Here is a 21,988-nt window from a genome sequence, read left to right as displayed (position 1 = left end):
ATTGAAATACAAAGAGAGGAGCTAAAACTATCCTTATTTGAAGATGATATATGATTCATTACCTAAAGATCCAATGAACTCAAGCAAAAGATTTCTGGAGCTGATTAACCAATTCAACAAAGTTGCAGGATACAAAGTCAACCTAAATAAATCAGTTGCTTTTCTTTATGCCAACAATGAATCCACAACAAAAGAAATAAAACTATTCCATTTACTATAACCTCTAAACCAATAAAATACCTAGGAATAAACCTAAACAAAGATGTAAAAGACCTCTACAGAGAAAACTACAAAACATTAAAGAAAGAAATTGAAGAAGACCTTGGAAGATGGGAATATCTCCCTTGCTCATTGATAGGCAGAATTAATATAATCAAAATAGCCATTCTGCCAAAAGTGATCTATAGATTCAATGCAATTAAAACACCAACAACATTTCTCATAGACCTGGAAAAATCAGTTATGAATTTTGTATGGAGAAAGAAAAGACCCAGAATAGCCAAAGCAATTCTCAGCAACAGGAACCAGGCAGGAGGCATCACAATCCCGGACTTCAAATTACACTATAGAGCAATAGTAGTAAAAACAGCATGGTATTGGCACAACAATAGGCAGACTGACCCGTGGAACAGAATAGAAGATACAGAAACAAACCCACACATCTACAGTCAACTGATCTTTACAAAGGGGCCAAACTCATAACACTGGAGAAAAGACAGCCTTGTCAACAAATGGTGCTGAGAGAACTGGCTCTTCATTTGTAGAAAGTTGGATCCGAACCCTTACTTCTCACCATGTACAAGATGAATCAGACTTAGAAATTAGACCAGAGACTGTGAAGTTATTAGAGAAAGGCATAGGACCAACACTCCAACATATAGGCACAGGGAGTAACTTTCTCAATAAGACTTCCAAAGCGCAGGAAATTAAAGCAAGAATTAATAAGTGGGATCTCTTCAAACTAAAAGGTTTCTTCTCATCAAAGAAACCCATCAAGAACCTAAAGAGGAAGCCTACAGAATGCGATATGATTTTTACTAGCCACCACTCTGATAGAGGGCTAATATCCAGAATATACAAAGAGCTCAAAAGACTCTACAGTAGCAAAACAAACAACCCAATCAAGACATTGGCAACTGAAATGAATAGACACTTCACAAAAGAAGAGATACAAATGGCCAATAGATATATGAAAAAATGTTCAACATCACTAGCCATCAGGGAAATGCAAATCAAAACTACACTGAGATTCCATTTAACCCCAATCAGAGTGTCAAGCATAAAGAAATCAAACAACAACAATTTCTGGTAAGGATGTGGGGAAAGAGGAACTCTTTTACACTGTTGGTGGGAGTGCAAAGTAGTTCAGCCACTATGGAGATCAGTGTGGAGATCCCTTAGAAACCTGGGAATAGATCCCCCATTTGATCCTGCTATACCAATCCTGGGTATCTTTCCAAAGGGGTTGAAATCAGAGAACTACAGTAACATATGCATACCCATGTTCATAGCAGCAGAGTTTATAATAGCCAAAATATGGAACCTACCTAGATCTCCATCAGCAGATGAATGGATTGCAAAATTATGGGAAATACACACAATGGAACTCTATTCAGCTATAAAGAAGAATAAAATAATAGCATTTGCAAGAAGATGGAATGAACTGGAGAACATTATGTTAAGTGAGATTAGTTAAGCACAGAAAGAGAAGGGACATATGTTTTCTCTAATATGCCCAAGCTATGGAGTAATGTTAATACAAGAGGGACTCCAGATGATGGAGGGAAAATCTCAGCAAAGCTTGAATGGAAGGACAGGAGAAGAAGAAAGCTGAGGTTGTTCAATGGAGGAGCTATATCCAAATATGTGTAATAGTATAAATATAGCATGGTTAACCTAGACACTCATTATTGGGAGGAGGGAAGTGGAATGGGGGGTAGAGGGCACGAAGCACAATCTAAATGTACACCATTTTCAATATGTTCCACTTATAAGAAATAAAAAATAAATATAAATAAATAAATACAATAATAAAAAAGAAATTGGCAAACATTCATGCTGTGCTTGATGCTCTCTCACCCCCACTTCCCCCATCTTTCCAAAGGGGTTGAAATCAGATAACTACAGTAACATATGCATACCCATGTTCATAGCAGCACAACTCAAAATAGCCAAAATATGGAACCAACCTAGGTCTCCATCAACATGAATGGATTGCAAAATTATGGGAAATACACACAATAGAATTCTATTCAGTTATAAAGAAGAACAAAATCATGTCATTTGCAAGGAGATGGAAAGAGAGACGATTATGTTAAGTGAGATCAACCAAGCACAGAAAGAGAAGGGACATTATGTTTTCTCGAATATGCCCAACTAGAAAGTATTAGGAACACCAGAGGTACTCCGGGTAATGGAGGAGAAACCTCAGCAAAGCTAGAAAAAGTGATTTTAAAACTGTAAAATGATAAAAACACATTGCTCATACATGAAATACACCTGCCTGCATATTTTGATCTATCAAGAGTCTAAAGAAAGAGCCTACAGAATGGGAGGGGAAAAAACTTTGCCTTTTACTCCTCTAATAGAGGAATAATAGCTGAATATATAAAGAACTTGGAAAACAACACTAAGTATCAAATATCCCAGGCAAAAATGAGCAATTAAACTGAATAGACACTTCTCAAAGAAATATAAATGGCCAATAAATATGTAAAATCACTCAATATCATTAACAATCAGGGAAATGCAAACCAAAACTCCACTGAGATTTCACCTAACTCCAGTTAGAATGGCAATCAGAAAGGATACAAATAATAAAAAAAATGCTGTCAAGGATGTAGGGAATTAGGAATTCTCACACGCTGTTTGGTAGGACTGTAAATTAGTACAACCACTATTGAGATCAATATGGAGGTTCCTCAAAAGACTAAGAGTGGAAAAACCAAATGATTAGTCATTCCACTCCTCATGTCTCTAGCAGCATAATTCACAATAATCAAAATAGGTGTCTTTCAACAGATGAATGAATAACAAAAATGTGGTATATACATACAATGGAACATTAATAAACCACAAAGAGGAAAAATATGATATTGCTTGGAGGAAAATGGATGGAACTAGAGAATATTATGCTAAGTGATATTTGCCACTCTCAGAAAGTCAAGGATCAAATGTTTTCTCTCAAATGTGGAAGCTAGAGAAAAATAAGAAGAAAGTGGGCTTTGGATAAATGAGGAGAGAGACCAGAATAGTGGAAGGGAGTATGGAGAGGGAGGTGGAGAGGAAAAAAGGAAGAATTGATGAAAGAAACAGGTTAAATTATGCTATCCCCATGTATGAAAATATCACTACCAATCTCACAGTTATGTACAAGGTAGGGTGGGTAGTAAGGTGGGACTTAAAAGGACACACAGCAAGATCCACGCCATGTTTGTTTGTATAACTTTGAGTATCACTATGAAGTATAATTACAATACACCAATAAAAGTATATAAAAAAGCCAGGCATAGTGGTGCATGCTTGTAATCCCAGCATTTGGGAGGCTGAGACAGAAGGATCTAGGTTTACACACAGTCAGGCTCTTTGCAACTCAGTGAGACCCTGTTTCAAAATAAAAAATAAAAATAGGGCTGATGGTGTAGCTCAGAGGTAGAATGGCCCTAGGTTTCATCCTCAGTACCACAAAAAAGTATATTAAAAAAGAGTAGAAAGGAAATTCTTTGTTGCCAACAAAACCAACTTGGTCAGAATAATGAAACATTATTAAATTCCCTCCAAAACTTCAATCAAGCAAACACAAGTGCTTTTCAGAAGGTGAGAGTATGATGTAAATGAAAACATACTTGTTTACCTTTTGATCCAAACTGTAGGCAAGCACCCAGTCTTCTTGCTTGGGATGAAAGAGCAGGCTCTGGATATAGAAAGTGAGCCGGTACTTCTGATAGGTGGCCCCTTCATCTGAGCTGATCAGTATGCTGCTCTCCATTTCAGGATCACTAAGAAGCATGATCTAAGTAAAGAACAGAAGAGGAAACACAGAAATAGAAGATGGAATAAATATGGCAAATTAAATAATAAGTAATAAAGTCATCTATATTAATGTGTAATGGCACATAAAGGGGCATATGGGCCTCTATATAACATAGTTGTCTTTTTCCCTCTAGATGTAATCTTTCATTGCTGAATTAAGCTGAAATAGTGTAAAAGGGTGGGTCTCCATATAAAGGGAGGCTTCATTTTTAATCCTTATTTGAAGCTCTGAAATGATTTGATAGTTATCTCTCCCCTGACCTAGGGACGCTCATACAAAAACTGAAAATCAGCCAATAAATCAATCAGTCTTTGTGTCTCTTTATGTCTCCCCTGCCCACACACACTCACTCATTATCACAGTATTGGTCTTCAGTCATAGAAGAGCTATCACCCCAGGATTCCATTGTTTGCTTTGTTCTTTCTAAACTGTTTTAATGATTCAGTTAAGTGGTTTCATGATCCCTTTGTTATATTTTCCAAAGCACTTATCCCCAAAGATTCTTGGACAAATACTTCCACTGTAGAAGGTCTGAAGTCCCCAAGCCAAGTGAGTGGACAGAACCTGTGCAGACTAAAGGCTGCTTTGGCATCTGAAAGAGCAGGTTTGCATCTCAAGAGTTCTCTTTGAATAGTGTGTCACCTTGGGAAATGTGCACTAACTTTGGAAGCCTCGGTTTCTTCAACAATAACTTGAGTTTGCGACTACCCAAACTGACTTTGAGCACATGGTAATAATATATATATTCCTGAATAGTATTGAAACGTTTTCCTCCAACCAATGCTTCTCTCAGTACTTTAGAGCCACTGGCTACACTAAGGAGTGGTTGAATGTCTAGTATATAAGCCCAGTAGACACTTAGACACTAAGACCCTTCCCTTAGTTAAATCCTTAGGGGTCTTTGCTACAATTCCATCATTCTTGAAGCATTTCTTGTATGAAAGCACCTCCACAACACCATGCCTATTTGGCTTTCCTTCTCATCTCTTTCCATCATTCCACTTTCTCTTTCTTTTTTTCTTTTTTCTTATGGTATATTATAGTCATACATCTTATTGGGGTACAAGATGGTAGAGGCATACAGGCACATATTACTCATTGATCCCTTCCCCATTTTCCATCTCTTTACCCCATCCTTTTCATGTTTGGCTTAGAGATTGACTTTTATAGGTTTGTGAATGTACATCATGTATATTAGGGAATTTCCCTCCTCCCCTTATCACCCCCCTTAGATCACTTTATTTGTTCTTCTCTAGTTTCTCCTTCTTAAGAGGTCTAAAGTTCCTCCTATGACTCAATTTCTCCCTAGCTTCTGCATATTAGGGAAGGCTTTTGATTTTTTTTTTTTACTTTCTTTAAATATAAACATACTTCAACCATCTATTTTGGCCTTTTTGCTCCACAGTTTCTCACTGACTCCTTTCATTTCTAGGTTTTTGTTTATACTTTTCTTACTTTTTTTCAATTATCATTTTACTGGGGACAGCATATAAATTAAACCTCAAAATAATCACCACTACCCTTCTCAGCTTTTCACTACCTAGAGGATTCTTATACTTGTATATTTCATAAGTACCTAGAATGCAGGATGTCACACAATGGCACCCTATCTTGTTCCCTAGCTCAGCGATCATTTTCAACAACTGTTAATGTGAAACAAAAATGCTCAGGATTCATCCTTGACTTTGTTTACACGTTCACCTCTTAAAACGCATTAGTGTCTAAGCCCTGTGTGTTTTCCAACATTAAATCCATTCTACCTATTGTGATCACCTTGGCCCAGAACAGTATTCTCTACTGACTACTATAAGATGCTCTATAATTTCCCACCATGTTAGTCTTGTCCCATCCAGTCCATTTTATACAGAATGATCATCCTATTATAAAGATCTGATTCTGACCATTCTATTGCATAAAACCACTCAATGGCTTATCATTAGTCTCTCTGTATTTCAACGTCTTTAGACAACCTGACCAAAATCTGCCCCCTACTATGTTTGCAGCTTTATCAGAAGCACAAGGCTTTTAGAATTTATAATCCAGCCCAACTCAACTTTTTTGATTTCCTAATATTTGCTGAGTGACTGAGTGAATAAGAGTGTTTATTTGTTATTATAGCTCTTCTTGTCTTTTAAGTATATTGCTACTTTAATCTCATGTTCTGAACCATGAGGCCTGAAATACAAAATAAAGCTAAAAAACATTCCCGTACCCTATAAAATAGAACTATTAGGTAGAGGGATTTTGAAATGCTACCTGGAGCATATATTAGTATTATAAAGTAAGCTTTAAAACAAATTTAGGCCTGTTAAATGCCATGATTGATAGTCCTTTCCCTCTTGTATTCCTTCACAGCTTCTAAGACAAGCTTACTTTTTCTTCTCAAATATTTGTTTTGGCTTCATTGAAAGAAGTCATCATTACTTATCATCAATTTTTAAGAAATGGATGCAGTAATAATATTTTTCTTCCTTTATGTGTGAATATTCCAGGGAAAAGCTCAGGTTATTTGTAGACACAGAATAAGCTGCTCCTCCCACAGCACTGTGAAGGGTAAAGAGAACTGGCAGAGGAACCCCTGCTACCCTTGAACCCTATGGAGGCAGCCATGGTGTCTGCAGAGTTGAGAGCACAGACATAATGGGTAAGGATGAAGCCTTCATAACCAGCCTCAGTTGCTTCACACTGTGTCCTGATGAGCTACATAACAGGCAGTGAAATCATCTTTCCCCTGGTGCAGAGAAATTAAACTGCTTATTTTATGCAGGTATAAAGAAGCTTCATGGCTATGATTTTAATTAGAAGATAAGACCAACATCATAAATGGACCTTATTTTATATACCGTGAGCTACAGTATACTGACTATGGGCTGCCATCAAATATCCTGTGCAATGTGTTCTCTTCCTCCAACTGTTCCTTTATGGGTGTGTGTGTGTGTGTGTGTGTGTGTGTGTGTGTGTGCGTGCATGTACACACTTGCATACACAAACACAGTAACCCATACACAAGGACCACAGAGATGTGTCCAGACATACGCGTGCTACCTCTCTCTCTCTCTCTCTCTCTCTCTCTCTCTCTCTCTCTCTCTCTCTCACACACACACACACACACACACACACACACACCTGCCATATGTACACACACATACAAAAATGGATTTCTATATAATACAGCATATTGACATTGTGTGGCAATTTTATGGAGCTTTTGTTTGTGAGAGTACATTGTTATTGCAACCTTTCTCTGACATTCTCATCAGATATCCTTTTACATAATTTTATACCACTGGCAATGGCTCTATTCAATCCTACTCTCTTGCAAAAAGAAAAGGAAGATACAAAGAAACCTAAAGTTCTGGACCTCTAACCTGTGCAATGTACTTTACATGATGTTTTATGAAAACCTCTTATAAATCATGTGAAATATCTTCACTTGCATTTTACAGGAAAAGAAACTGAGGCTTAAAAGAAAAATAATTTGCTTATTTCTCCTAATTCATTCAAAGCCCACCTACACCCTGATTGACATCACACACACACACACACACACACACACACACACTTTTTAAACCATCTCTAAGAAATTTACCAAAAGAAGCAGATTCAAGAAAGTCTTTTCCTCCTCTAACTCTGACCAACTGTCTACCTCTGATCAAGGGGATACCAAGAATTAAATGAATAGGAAAAAGGGAAGGAAGTACAGTGTAAATCATTTAGTGCTAAAAAAGAAATATACTAACAAAAATATAAGGTAGCAAATGTTTTATCATAAGTTAAGCCTCAAGGTAAAGTATTATGTCTTGTATGTTAATATACCAAATATATAAAGAAAATGATCTTATGCCTGAGTCAATTTTTATTAAATTTTTTAAGCAGGGATTTCCATGCAAATGGTTATGGAGCAAAGCAGGTAAAACAAATGACAGAAGCCGATAAGGTGAGCCAGAAAGTGGTGAGGACTATGAGAGAAAATGCATCATTCTTCAAAACAGTTAAAGCTGGATTTTAAAATCTCAATTAAATGTATCTATAGATTAAGAGTTTATGAACTAGGCATGCAGCTTTTGGTAAATTTATGACAGCTTATGTATAAAAAAGAAATTGATAACATATTTCAATTCTTAATTATTAGCATTCTGGTGATAGACTATGGTGAAGGCTGTTTAGATGTTTGTAAGTTGTGCATTCATGTGATTTTTTTTTTTTTTGGTACTGTGCTTTGAACCCATGGGCATTCTACCTCTAAGCTACACCTTTATCTTTTTTATTCTTATTTTATTATTATTTTTTCTTGGTGCATTGTACTCATGCATCATGATGAAGTTGAGATGCTAGAGTCAAACATGAACACAGCAGCACTTGGTGAGCCTTTGGCAATAGCAATGGGACAGAGATATCACAGGAGATTTTTGTCTTGTTATGTTTTTGCGTCATTCCACTTTGATTCTTTATCCAGCCTGTCCTTGTATAAGATACACTATACATGTATGTGTGTTTTGGAAGAGGAGGAGCAGGTCAGTAATACTATAGATTCTAGGTGTAGTTGTCTTGTATCCAAATCTTTAGGTTGCATCTTTATGCACAAACGGAGGCAGATACTCAAGTTTTCCAAGTCTGCTTTCTCATCTCTTGGAGAAGGAGATAGTCATTGTACCTCCCTTGCAGTGTTGTTGAAAGATTCAATGAAATAAAAATAAAGGCACTTAGCATAGTGTCAGGTGCATGCCTGCTAAACACAGGTTGACATTTCTCTTTAAATTACCCAGGGCATGGGCACACCTAAAGCCAGGCGTGGGATCAGGCAGGCTGGAGGTAAACAGAGGACAAGTTGCCTCCCTGTTGATTCCCATCATTCCAGAACTTGGTGATAGAAACAAAAGGGGTTATGTTAGAGAGAACAGGGCGTTGCTGTTTCAATGAGTAAGTTTTAGTCTTTCAAAATAAAAAGATTGAAGAGGCATGTACATATTCAATACTATGTTGTACATTCACTAGGAAGTTTGATAAAAGGGTAAAGTTCAGTGTGTGTGTGTGTGTGTGTGTGTGTGTGTGTGTATGTTTTCACCATAATTAAAAAATAAAAATTAATGCTCAGGGAGAAAAATGCTATACTTTACATTCATTTATATGCATCTTGCATTCCTTGTAATAGCGTAAGAAAAATATACCTTCTTAGTAAATATCAACACTGCCAGAGTGACCACCAGTCAGTAGGTAAATGCTGATTTACTAAATACAGTTGCTGCTTTGAGTGACACCCTTCATCTTTTCATTGGGAAGATTCAACTCATGATATAACTAAATATGCTGCTGCCTTAGAGGTGAGACTCACAACAAGCATATTTGGCCACTGACTGTAAATGAACTGTCTGGGTCTCAGAGTACAGATGGAAAGGCTATGGAGTTTACCAATGTATTGAGTGGTGCCGTTCTCTCTCTCTCTCTCTCTCTCTCTCTCTCTCTCTCTCTCTCTCTCTCACTTGTAATGCATTTTTCAGGAAATCCTTAGGCAATTTAAATAATAATAGTAGTCCTAATTTTAACACTGTAAAGGACATGTAGAAGTCAAGAATCAGGCAGGGTCTCTGCTTAGTCAGCTTTTTTCAAAATAGTCTAGGCTTATCTGTATCAAAATTGGTCAGAATCAGCATTAGCATTGGAGATGTAAATATTCTACTCCAAAATATTTCTCACATGCACATGCCCCCTCTCCTGCTCCTGAGTAAGTCTAACACTATCATGGATGACTGTTACTTTATTCAATTATTTATTCTCTCTGCTTCGCCTCTGTGAATCTGTCACAGGAGAGGAAAGCTAAAGGTTTCTCAGCCCCTCACTCTGCCAGGGATCCAAGAAAAGCAAGGAAATAGACTCTGGTTCAATTAATAGAAAAAGAGAAATGATATCATTCATTGTGTAATTGATTCCTAATGGTAGACCCTTAACAGTTAGTGCTCAATAAGGAAAAAAACAATAATATCAAAATCGACTTGTAAAAGCATGAGATGCCTGCATGGCTGACCCCTTGAACCCATTGATGTAATTGATATGTTTCTATATATTGACTTCCACACAAATGAAGTCTGCCATAGGTAAGACTTTTAATATAATACATTAGCATATTTTCTCTCTCTTTCTTTTTCTTTCTCTCTCTTTCCCTCTCTCCTTTTATTACTCTCCCCTCCCCTATCTATGTCTGTCATCCTCTTTTCTAACAATAGTTCTCAACTTAGGGGCAAAGAAGGGTTGCCTCAAGGGGGTACGAATGGACATAATTTAAGTGGTACAACTGGGAAGAGAGGAGTGACTGGTGCTGGGAGGGTAGAGGCTAAAGATGGGGCTAAGCATGACACATTACACAAGACAGCACCCGAAAATAAAAAATTATTCAACAAAATGTCAACAGTGCTGCTGTTGAGAAATTTTGTTGAAAAATCATGTGTATACTGTTATAATTAACATATATAAACTATATAAAAATTTAAAGAACCAATACATATTTATATTTATTCGTTATCATTCATGTACTACCATCACACATGTCCCTGTCTTCACAAAAGTTAAACTCCTCATCTTCTCATCTCAGCACATTATATTAAGATTATTTCTACTTGTCCCTCAGGATTTAAAATAAGTGTCACTGATACAACAACAATCATTGTAGGAAGTTAAGAAAAATAAAAAGCACAAAAATAACAACTTAGCAACAAATATCGATACATATCCTTTTTGAAAAAAAATAGGCAAGCCAAGCATGGTGGTGCACACTTGTAATCCCAGCACTTGGGAGGCTGAGACAGGAGGATCGTGGTTCATGGACAGCCTCAGCTACTTAGTGAGGCCCTTTGCAACTCAGTGAGACCCTGTTTCAAAATAAAGAATAAAAAATAGGGCTGGGTGTGTAGCTTGGGAGTAGAATGCCCTGGGTTCCATTTCCAATACTGCAAAAAAAAAATAGGCAAAGGAAGTATATAAAGAATATATACAAATAACCAATAAACACATGAAAAGATACTCCACATCAATAATCTCACTAATTATTAGACTAATGCAAAAGGAAACGACGACGGTAAGATACTACTTCACACCCATAACTGCTACAGAAGATTTTAACTGTTGGACAGAATGTAGAGAAACTGAAACCCTTTCTCTCTGTTGCTGGGATTGTAATATGGTGCAGCCACTGTGGAAAACAATATGGTGGTTTGACAAATAATTAAAAGTAAAATTGCTAGGTTACACAATTAAAAGCAGAATTACTAGACTGTCAGCAAGTCTACTTCTGGATATTTATCCAAAAGAATTGAAAGCAGGATCCCAAATAAATGTAGGTACACTCATACTCATAGCAGTATTACTTATAATATCCAAAAGGAGGAAACAAACTTAATGCTCATCAATGGATGAATGAATAAACAGAATGTATGTACACAAACAATGGCATATTATTCAGCTATAAACAGGAAGGAAATACTGATACATGCTACAGAATAGATCAACTTTGAATGCATTATGTCAAGTGAATTGTGCCTGTGACTAAGAGAGGCATACTATAATAACTCCATTTATAGTTGGTACTTATGGTAGTCAAATTTATACAGACAGAAAGCAGAATAATGATTGCTAGGGTTCAGGTTAGGAAAGAGTGAGTAGTTACTGTTTCTTAGGTTTTGAGTGTAGTTTTTACAGGATAAGACTTATGGATATCCAATAATGTGAATCTACTCACTACTGAACTATATATTGAAAAATGGTTAAGATGACAAATTTCATTTTATATGCATATCAGTACAGCTTTTAAAAGCACAAAAATAAAAATATAAAATTAGGTAGATATGAGATTGGAGATAAAACTACATGATGAGAAAATTTCAAACTCATCACACATATAAAACAACATTGATTCTTCCAGCCAATATTAGCTGAGTATTTACTACACGACAGGCTCTATTTTAAGGACTTGGACACGAGCAACAATCAAAAGAGAATTAAAAATTCCTTCTCTTCTATAGCTTACACTGTAGTGAGGAGAGAATGAACAATAATGAACACATAAGTAACATAAAATATTACGTGGTGATAAGTGCTTATAATGAAATAATGTAGAACAGGGACTAACAAACACTGAAAGAGAGACTCTGTGGCTTTAAAAGGCGTGGTCAGCAAAGACCTTGCTGAGAAGGTGATGTCTGAAAAAGGATGTAGAGCCGGGCATGGTGGTGCAAGCTTGTAATCCCAGCTCTTGGGAGGCTGAGACAGGAGGATCACACAGGTTCGAAGCCAGCCTCAGCTACTTAGTGAGGCTCTCAGCAACTAGGTGAGACCCTGTTTCCAAATAAAGTATAAAATAGGTCTGGAAGTATAGCCCAGAGGTAGAAAGCCTCTGGGTTCCACCCCCAGTACCATCAAAAGTAAAAAGAAAGAAAGAAAGAAAGAAAGAAAGAAAGAAAGAAAGAAAGAAAGAAAGAAAGAAAGAAAGAAAGGAAGGAAGAAAGGAAGAAAGAAAGAAAGAAAAAGGATGTAGGACTCCAATGGGTGCGAAGAGAGAGAACAAAGAGAGTGCTAGAAATGAGGTGGGAGCTGATAGGGATGTGTTTGGTGGTATGAGGACTCTGGCTTTATCCCAGCTAATGTAGGGATCACATGATATTCACACAGTGAGCCAGCACTAGCAGGCTATAGTTTGTATTTTAATCACTTCTCTCTGAGTGTGATGTTCAATATGCCACTGTGGAAGGTAGAGAATGGCAGGGAAGAATCAAAAGACCAGACAAAGACCACCTTAATGGAGCCACGATGGCCTCTTCTAAATGGAGCACCAAGACCTGGCCGGTTTCTGGGTACCTTTTGAAGAGAAGCCAAAAGAGTCTGATTACAGATTATAGGTGGGGTGTGAGAGGAAGCAAGGTGACTCATTAAAAGGTTTTGTGTCTCTTCATTCATTCGGTGGTGCTTATAATAATTAATTACTGGAAATAACCCAAACTATGACAGTTTTTTGGCCTGAACAGAGTGGAATCAGCATTCATGAGATGGAAAAACTATGAGACTCAAAGGTTGGAGAGCTTTGACTACAAGGAATTGGTTTCCATATGCCTAGTGCACGGTGAAACAGGGATTTTAGAAAATGGATGGACATAGCCCATTTGCAGAGCAGGCTGGCCTACAGATGGGATTCAGGAACAGTGCTGCATAAAGCTAAATGATGTGAATCCCTTCTAGGAACAGAGCTCTAGAGCACTAGGAAGTCAAAGAGATACGGAGACACAGAGAAGATTGAGAAGGAAAGCTCAGAGAATGAGATGCCCTTGAAACCAAGGAAGGAGAGTAAAGGGAAGACTGTTCTACCATGTTAAATACAGTTGGTGGCCAGACATTTACAGTCCTTTCCTGTTCATCTTAAAGTACACTTTCTATCATTTCAGTTACCTGCAGCCAATGGCAGCTCAAAAACATTACATGGAAAGTTCCAGAAATAACTCCTAAGTTTTCAATGGCATGCCATTCTGAATATCAGGATAAAATCTTACACTGCCCCGCAGTATCTCACTTGAAATGAGTCATTGCTTTGTCCAGTGAGTCCACGCTGTATACAATACCCAGTCACTTAGTAGATGTTGGATATCAGATCAAGGGTCTGATACTAGTGTTCAAGTGACCCTTATTTAACTTAATTATGGCCCCAAGACACAAGAGTAGTTCTGCTGCTACTATTTTAGTACAGCATATTGTTATAATTTTTCTATTGTATCATTAGTTATTGCTAACTTCTTACTGTGCCTCATCTATAAATATTATCAGAAGCATTATGTATATATGTATATAGATAGAGAAAAGGGGGGGAGAGAGAGAGATAGATAAAAAAACATTTTATATATATATATATATATATATATATATATATATATATATATATATGATACAGTATTGTTTGCAGTTTCAGGTTTGAAAAGCTACTCCCTTAGTGAAAGGGATACTACTCATGAGAATTAATCACTGAAATTAGTAACACAGGGTATTAGTGACCACAGGAAAGGCTGTTGAGGTAGGTCGACGGACAGTCAGGACTGATGCAAGTATAAATTGGCATGACTATTGCTTTGGAAAGCAATGTGGCAATATGGAACAAGGCTCATAAATATTCATACCTTTGACCTTGTAAATTTTCATCTCGGAATTGGTCCAAGGAAACCATCAGGGACCCAATAAAAGGTTTATGCACCTGTATGTCCATCTTGTGTTATTTATAATAATAAAGAATTGGAAATGACCCAAATATCTGAAAGGAGAATGATTAAATAAAGTAGACTAAATCCATTTAATGGAATATTATGTAGCTATTAAATATAAATTCAAATAGTTTTATGACACATAAAATAATTATATGTTTAAATGATGCATTAAAGGCAAGCTAGACATGCATGAAACATAACCTCAATTTTGCTTATATTTCTTGCTAATATTTATGCATAAACGATTTAAAGAAAACATGTACATGTTAACAGTGGTTATTGCTGAGTAGGAAGATCATGGGTGTTTTTCATTTTCTCCTTTATACTTTTCCTAAATATTCTACAGTGAGCACACACTACCTTGAAAACCATAAAATGTTTTCTGTACACACACACACACACACACACACACACACACACACACTTTACCAATGCTAGCCCTTTCAAGAATCTCAGAAAGAGTAAGCTACTCACAGCCTGCACTTAAAAAACCTCCAAAGCAAAACCAATATTGTCCACATCATGAGCTGAGTGCTACTCAGAGAGCAGAACAGGTGCGGCATGAGAGTTGCATAGTGAAGGGACTCTCCTATGTGTAGCAGCCAAAGCAACCCCCTGGACAGAGAGCGGTATTCTTGATCTGTTCCCTGGATTCGGAATCTTCCACTTCAACCTCTGGTACTCCAAACTTCCCCACCTACAATATGCAAGATGGCTCTTCCCCAGCCCAGGTCTTAGCATGGCATTTCCCTTCTGCAAATTCTATAAATAATACCTGGCACCTTAGACATTTCCTAAGTGATTCGTCCTGTTAGTCTCATTCCCTTCAGCACAACCACTTTCGCTCAATCCGCAGAGTACCCCCGCGTTTACAACCATTATGCTTCTTCCAGCAGTCCTCACTTTGGTACTAAAAATTCCAGCCTCCTCTAGCCTTTTCTTCAAGGCCCAGTTTTATTCCCTCCCTTCCATGAAGCTTTACAAATGCCCCAACAAAATGATTTCTCCTTCCATGAACCCTACCAGCAAATGTGTACCACAACAAGCTACAATGTTATGCTTAAATGTGTTGAAAATTCATCAACATATGCATACATTTTAGGTTTGGGTTACGTTATGTCTCACCTGTATTTGCTCCACTTTGCCAACACAATGATAAGTTCCTTAAAGGCAGGAAGCTTTGTTTTACCACAGCCTCTGGCCATTGCTGTGTCGAACGAAGCACCCTTTATAAACTGGAATATCTGATTGAAGGATGCCACTAAAGAGTTTCTCTGCTTGCTTGACCAAATAGCACATTATGCGTGTGGCTTATCATTACCCTAGACAGGGAAGCCAGTTCCATCCTTATAAGAGCGGTCAGCAAAACCCTGACCAGAGGCACTGTCCACTGCCCAGGCACCACCAGATCCCCTGGAAGTAACCGTCACTCAGGCGACTCCTCCACCACCTTGCGGACCTCCTTTGTAAAAGGATAATATAGATATATTTAACAAATGTGTAGTTGTATTCTTTCTCAGCAAGATACTTGTTTCCAATATTTTTTAAGCCCTAAGAGAGAAGGATAAAAACGTTCCAAATTAAAAAAAAAATTGCAGGACACACGATCGATTGAAAGGAGTATTGCTAATTTTTTAATATTTCGTTGTGGTTTGATTGGAAGATTTTGTTTGTTTGTAGAGATTTTTCTCTACAATACATGCAACAGAGGAAGATGCAATCCCAGACATGTATTCCTGGGAATAGATACAAAGTTTGAGATGTAGATTAGATAGGGTGAAGGTGTTAGGGCACAACTTTGTTGTACATGTAGATATGTTTCCAGGTCTATTTGTTTTTGAAAAATCTAATCAATTGAACCAAGATCATCCAAGGTGTCTGGTGTTTCAAACACCTTTGTACATATCTGGGACCACAGTGGGAGCCCAGATTTAAGAGAGCTGTTTTCAAGCCTTAAATCAGAAAGACAATGACAATACAAAAAGATAAAGAACAAAATGCTCACCCGCATGCCTATTATCCTCCACAAAACAAATCTAATTTACAAGCATCTTGTTGAAGCTGTGTAGGAGGAAGATCCTCAAAAGATCTGGGTGCACAAGGGATGGTAAGCGGAAATTAATTGCATAGTACTCATTATGACTAATTTAAGAATTGCAGATTGTCACCGATACAGTATTTATTATGTGTGCTATCTTTAGTGGTTCATCTATTGAACATGAAAAAAAAGGAAAGAAAGAACACGAGTTTCATTAATTCACCTGCTAACTATTTTTTCCCCCCCTGGATCTTAAATCTTTGTATGAGAGGCCACCAACTTGGGTTATTTGCAGGGACCTAACTTTAGATATCTGGAAAGGACTATTGTATTTAGAAGAGGCAAGATAAGCTTGAGGGAGAATAATCAGGAGGGCATATAAGACTGGAATATCTTATGTCTGAGGCTACTTGAAAGAGTCTATGCACCCGAGAGGTTTATTAGTGTTGATAACAAGGTCACTGCGCTCTGGGAGCATCATCTTGCCCAGGAAAGAGTTATGATCCCATAAACATGCCTGAGAACACAACTATGTCTCCCCAGCAACTGCCTACAATTCAGGGACAGATACCAGTCCCACACAGCTAAATGCTGGATGCGATAAACCCAGAGCCCAGGCCACTCCCTGTGGCAACAGCCTTTCAACAAGTGGTCTACGTAAGAGACCAGGCTGTGACAGCGATTGTACCTTAATGTCCTTTCACCCACACAGGAACTGTCTTGAGGAAAGCACGAGAAGCTGATTTCATTCTCCCAGGGAAGTGAGGCATTTACATCACAAAATGAGTGAAAGAAAAAGGCAACAGGCCATGCAAAGAAGTGGGCAGATGCTCGAGGCGCTGGGCCGGCCTGTGCTTTCCATCCACAGCTCGAGACACCTGCTCTGCACACCTTCGCACTCAGGCCACACAACACAACATCAAAGCTTTTGCATTGTGTTGCATTTTATAGTTTGACTGGTCCTTCCACAGGATCTCCTCGATCCTTCCTTGACTCTATACGGAAGGCAGGGCCAGGCATTGTTAATCCTTTCATGATCATTTTGGAATTCCACAACAAAACACCATAGAGCTGAGGGGCTTATAAGCAACAAACCTCTGTTTCCCACTGTCCTGGCTTTTGGCAAGTCTAACATCCAGATGTGGCAGGTTCTCTGGGGCCCTCTGTGTGAGGACGCTAGCTCCACTGGTGAGGGTGCTGCCCTCCTGACCTAATGACTTTCCAAAGGCTTCACTTCCTAATATTGTTCCATTGGGGGTTAGGATTCCAAATATATATTTTTGGGAGGCACGCAAACAGCTTATAGTATCCCCTGTATTAAAATCTTGCATTTGCTATAAATTACCTCAAATTTAGTGGCTCAAACCAGATAATTTTATTATTTTGTACATCTGAATATCAGGGTACCAAGTGGGTTTCACTGAGCTAAAATCAAGACATCCGCAGGGTTGTATTCCTTTATGAACCTCTACAGAATTTTTCCTTCTGCCTTTTCTAGACTTAAAGGCTGCCCAGGTCTTTTGGCTTCTGACCTTTTGCTATCTTCAAACCCAGGGCTGTTTAGTCCAGTCTTTGTCATAGGGAATCCACACACTTCTTCCCTCTTTCCCATTTTAAAGGCCCTGATAAAGGCAACTAACCCGCTTGTTCATCCCGGGTACCCTCCTAACTTTCAGTTAAGCAGATAAACATACGGCTTCTGTCCAACACTTGAACTCTTCCCATAACTCTTGCTTTGTAGCCTAACAATCTCACAGATTGTGGGAGTAGAACATCTTTGGGAGGTCCTTTTTCTGCCTCCCACAGCCCCATTCTACAGGCAATAAGGAGCACCAGCTCTCTAACCTGCTGGAGGTTACAGCTGGCGTCCTAGTGTTAAAACAGGAGCTCAAACTCTGCACTTGACCTCCCAAGTTGACTGTTTTCTCCTTCTTGCTGTGCTATGTACTGGTGACACAGTGAAGGACAGACAGGACACAGCAAGGCAGGGACAAGTGCAAACAAAGGCTGAGAGCAGAGCAGGACAGGAAAGAAGGACTGTGCTTACTACCCCAGCTCTTTTTCCTGCCCTCCCCACTCCCTCCCCACTCACATAGGACCATCCTTCCTGCAGCAAATTCTACCCACTATCCCAAAACAGAAGAGCCCCTGACAGTGTATGCTATCTATTTTTTTTATGTTGGATTTTTCGAGGGTCTTCATTGTTTGGTTTGACTTCCTCTCTTTCTCAATGTGAAGCAGAAGGGGTGGGGACAGAGAAGTAGCAATTTTGCCAGGCAGGTACTCGCTGTAATGATCCATCATCCCATGCCAGGCGGTCCCCACACGGGCAGGAAAGAGAAAGCCACAATAACAGTAATAAATGGAGAAAGGGCCTTTCCAGGTAACGACATAATAAGGAGCCCCAGCTGCTTCAGCCAAGGAGGTGGGAAGAGGCACGGAGTGGCGGAGTGGCGGGGTAAGAGAGGGAAGTACCCAAAGGTTGCAGATTTTTATTTTGTCCCAGTGACTTTTCTGACTGCATCTTTGTATCCGTGTGTGTGTGTGTGTGTGTGTGTGTGTGTGTGTGTGTGTTTCCTTTCCTCAATGCAGGAAGAAAGAAAGCAACAGGACACACACACCCTCACTAACTTTCTGTTGTTGTTGAGGGTAGAGCAGCACATTTGTCAAAAGATCCAGCTGCCACTTCTGATTCCAAAGCTCTGCAAAGGATCCACCCCTATGGTGATTTAGATTAATCGCTTCTCATTAAGAGCCAATAAACACACAGCATTCAGAGAGCTCCTGGCTGCCACAGCCCACTGTCACCACACAGAATTGCCGAAAGGGAAAGCAGAGGGACACCAGAGAGTTGTCAAGTGTAATTTATAGGTTTTTAAGATCTAATCATTTTCCATAATATTAGATTAAATGGCAGTCTCTATTAAAGAGGAAATTGCATGTCACCTTGCTTTCTTCCCTCTTTCCCCCTTTTACTAACTAGGGTTTTAGAGAAGCTCTAATCTTCGGCAAAGGGCCAGAGAATGTCCTTGACAATGTACTTGGGAAGGATTATGCAAGGGACTTCCTTACACCCAATATAGTATCCAGAGAAGCTAAAGAAGAGATAGATGGAATATTCTTTTAGCTGAGCCAACTCCACACAGGAATCCCTCAAGGTCAGCCTTTTCCTTCTTTCAACCACAACTGGGTCATCTTACCTGGAGCACATTCACCACAGATCCTGAGCATTTATTTTGGTGTCTATGGTGATAAAGAGAGTACCGGAGTAAACCGGCGTCTTACCCAACACCATTACCTCTGGATTTGGAATCAAACAAACTTTGCTCTTGCTAATGGCCATTCAGTCATGTGGCCAATAATTCACTTACATTCAGTTATCACAGCTCTAACCATGATGGACATGGGGATCCAGCGATGAATAAGACAAGGCCCAAAGCCCTCCACCATAATTTATTAGCTCCTTGTCATTGGAGCTTTACTTTTTTTCAACTGTAAAATACAAAACAGAATAGTTTCCGTCACCGCCACTGCCACCATGGTGGGCTTGGAAGAAAGGAGGTAAAACAGAAATAGCATATAGTACCCTAGATATGTGCTGCATTCACAAATGTTGGTGTTTGGGAACAGTTTTCTCAAATGAGATGTGAGCAAAAAGTAGATGATCAGTTTGTGCAATTGAGATGTATAGCAAAAATAAAAATGTATATATTGGTAACCATTATAGTAGAAAGATGTTATGTAATCCCTAAAACACAAGAAAGTGGCAAAGCGATAGTAATCTACTACTGTGTCAAATTTTCTATTTATAAAGTCAGATTAGAGAACTGACTCCTTAGCTGGGCATTCACAGTCCTTCAGGCACTGGTTCTAACAGAACTTTCTCAGCACCCTCCCCCCAGTACCTACATTACTGAAAAGAATCACGGAATTCACTTTCCCAGATCCTCTACATTTCTACCTTAAAGTCATTCCTGAGGTCCTTCCTCTTCTTGAAATATCCTTCTTTTACACTCTATGTCCTTAAATTCCATCACTTCCTCAACACCATAACCAAATGTCACCATCTGTAAGAAATCTGTGTGGGTTTTCCTTTAGCACTTTCAGGACATGGTAAGCTTATAACAACCTGTTCATGTTACAGTAAACTGTGAGCCTTTTTGTGGCAAAGAGAGTTCCCATCTCCCTATCCTCCCCAGAGCCCAATTTATTGACTTTCAAACAGGGCTCCAAAGCTTTGAGGCTCTCCTCTGCAATGCCTGATTTCCCAACCCCAGCCAGAAGGAGCAGCCCTGGCCCTCCCTACGAAATCTAGAGATGGTTCTCGTGGCTTCTCATCACCAGCAACACTACTCTTCTTCACTCATGCAGCCACCCCTGCGTCCATCGAGGACCAGGTATCTAATCCTCCCAGATGGAGAAATGCAGTGTCAATACATGTTTTATACAAATAAGACATACAAATTCCTTTCCTAGGCATATAACTCAATAAATCAAAGATAAACAAACACATGCTCACAGCAGTGCTACTCACAGGATGTGGTCTAAACATGTGGAAACTGCCCTAAGTGCTCATTAATGGGCCTGTGGATAAATTTTGGTGCACATAATAGAACATTATTCAGCCATTAAAAGAAATAAAGTACTGATACATGTTATATGAATGAACCTTGAAAACAGTATGGCAAGTGGAAAGAAGCCAGGCACAGAAGTTCAATTATATGACCTTATTTATATAAAATATACAGAATAGCAAATGCACAAAGACAGAATGTGGATTGGTGGTTGCCAGAAAATGATAGTATTGAGAACAGGAATTGATGGCTTAATGGTTAGAGAATTTCTTTTGGAAGTGACAGAATACTTTAGAGGTGGTGACTGCGCAACATTTTGTATGTACTGTCACAAAATTGTTCACCTTAAGAAGTGTTTATTTTATGCTATATGAATCTCACTTCAGTAAAGGGGGAAAAAAAGAGCTGTGGCCAGTACCAGTTGGCTCCAGACTCTCTCTTTCAAGCAAGTAGAACTAAATGATAGTGTTCAAAAATACTAGTAAGTAATCTGCAGGATGGCCCAGGCCTGTAATCCCAGTATTTGGGAGACTGAGACAGGAGTATCACAGGTTTAAGGCCAGCCTCAGAAAGTTAGTGAGGGCTTTAACAATTTAGTGAGATTCTGCTTTAAAATAAAAACTAAAATAGTGTTGGGGTGTAGCTTAGAGGTAGAACATCCGTAAGTTCAATCTCTAGTATGAAGAAAAAACATGATACCTGTAAGCACAATGCTGCTTTGTGAGAAGTACCCTAATAAATCCTTGGCTCAATGGAAATAATAATATAGTTGATCTAGGGAGAAAGCATGCACAACCACCACCACTAGGAGAGTCTGAACAGCTGGTCTAACTTCATACATGGCTGCTGGGAGCAAGCCTTGTTAAAGCCCAGCTTCCTTCTCATGATGCCCAATTCCAGCTCAGGCTGACACTTCCTGCTAATGTAAGTGACAGTTCCAGGTAGAATGCTCTCCCCAGAAACAACTCCAGTTCTAATTGCCTTAAGCCTCCTTTAATTTCTAAAATATTAGTACCACCAACAGATTTAATTAACAAACAGACCCCCTTGCCCAGTACTTAAATGGTGTGTGTGAATGCTCTCATTTAAAGGATAGTGTACTAGTGCTTGC

At 38.8% G+C, this 21,988-nt stretch overlaps 1 protein-coding gene across 1 annotated transcript in view; it reads right to left on the bottom strand.

Moving 5' to 3' along the window:
• SORCS3 (sortilin related VPS10 domain containing receptor 3) overlaps positions 1-21,988 on the bottom strand; it is a gene marked incomplete at both ends in the record, with an annotated part of 623,015 nt that overhangs the window by 304,022 nt on the left and 297,005 nt on the right. Inside the window, one exon of the mRNA XM_080694612.1 lies at positions 3,854-4,012. Within this exon, the coding sequence (XP_080550738.1) occupies positions 3,854-4,012 (159 nt within the window). The remainder of the gene's footprint in view (positions 1-3,853; positions 4,013-21,988) is intronic.

Source organism: Muscardinus avellanarius (assembly GCF_963383645.1).
Source record: "Muscardinus avellanarius genome assembly, chromosome: 4".
NCBI lineage: Eukaryota > Metazoa > Chordata > Mammalia > Rodentia > Gliridae > Muscardinus > Muscardinus avellanarius.
Note: the sequence above shows the minus strand (reverse complement) of the source record. Positions and strands in the feature narration are given on the sequence as shown.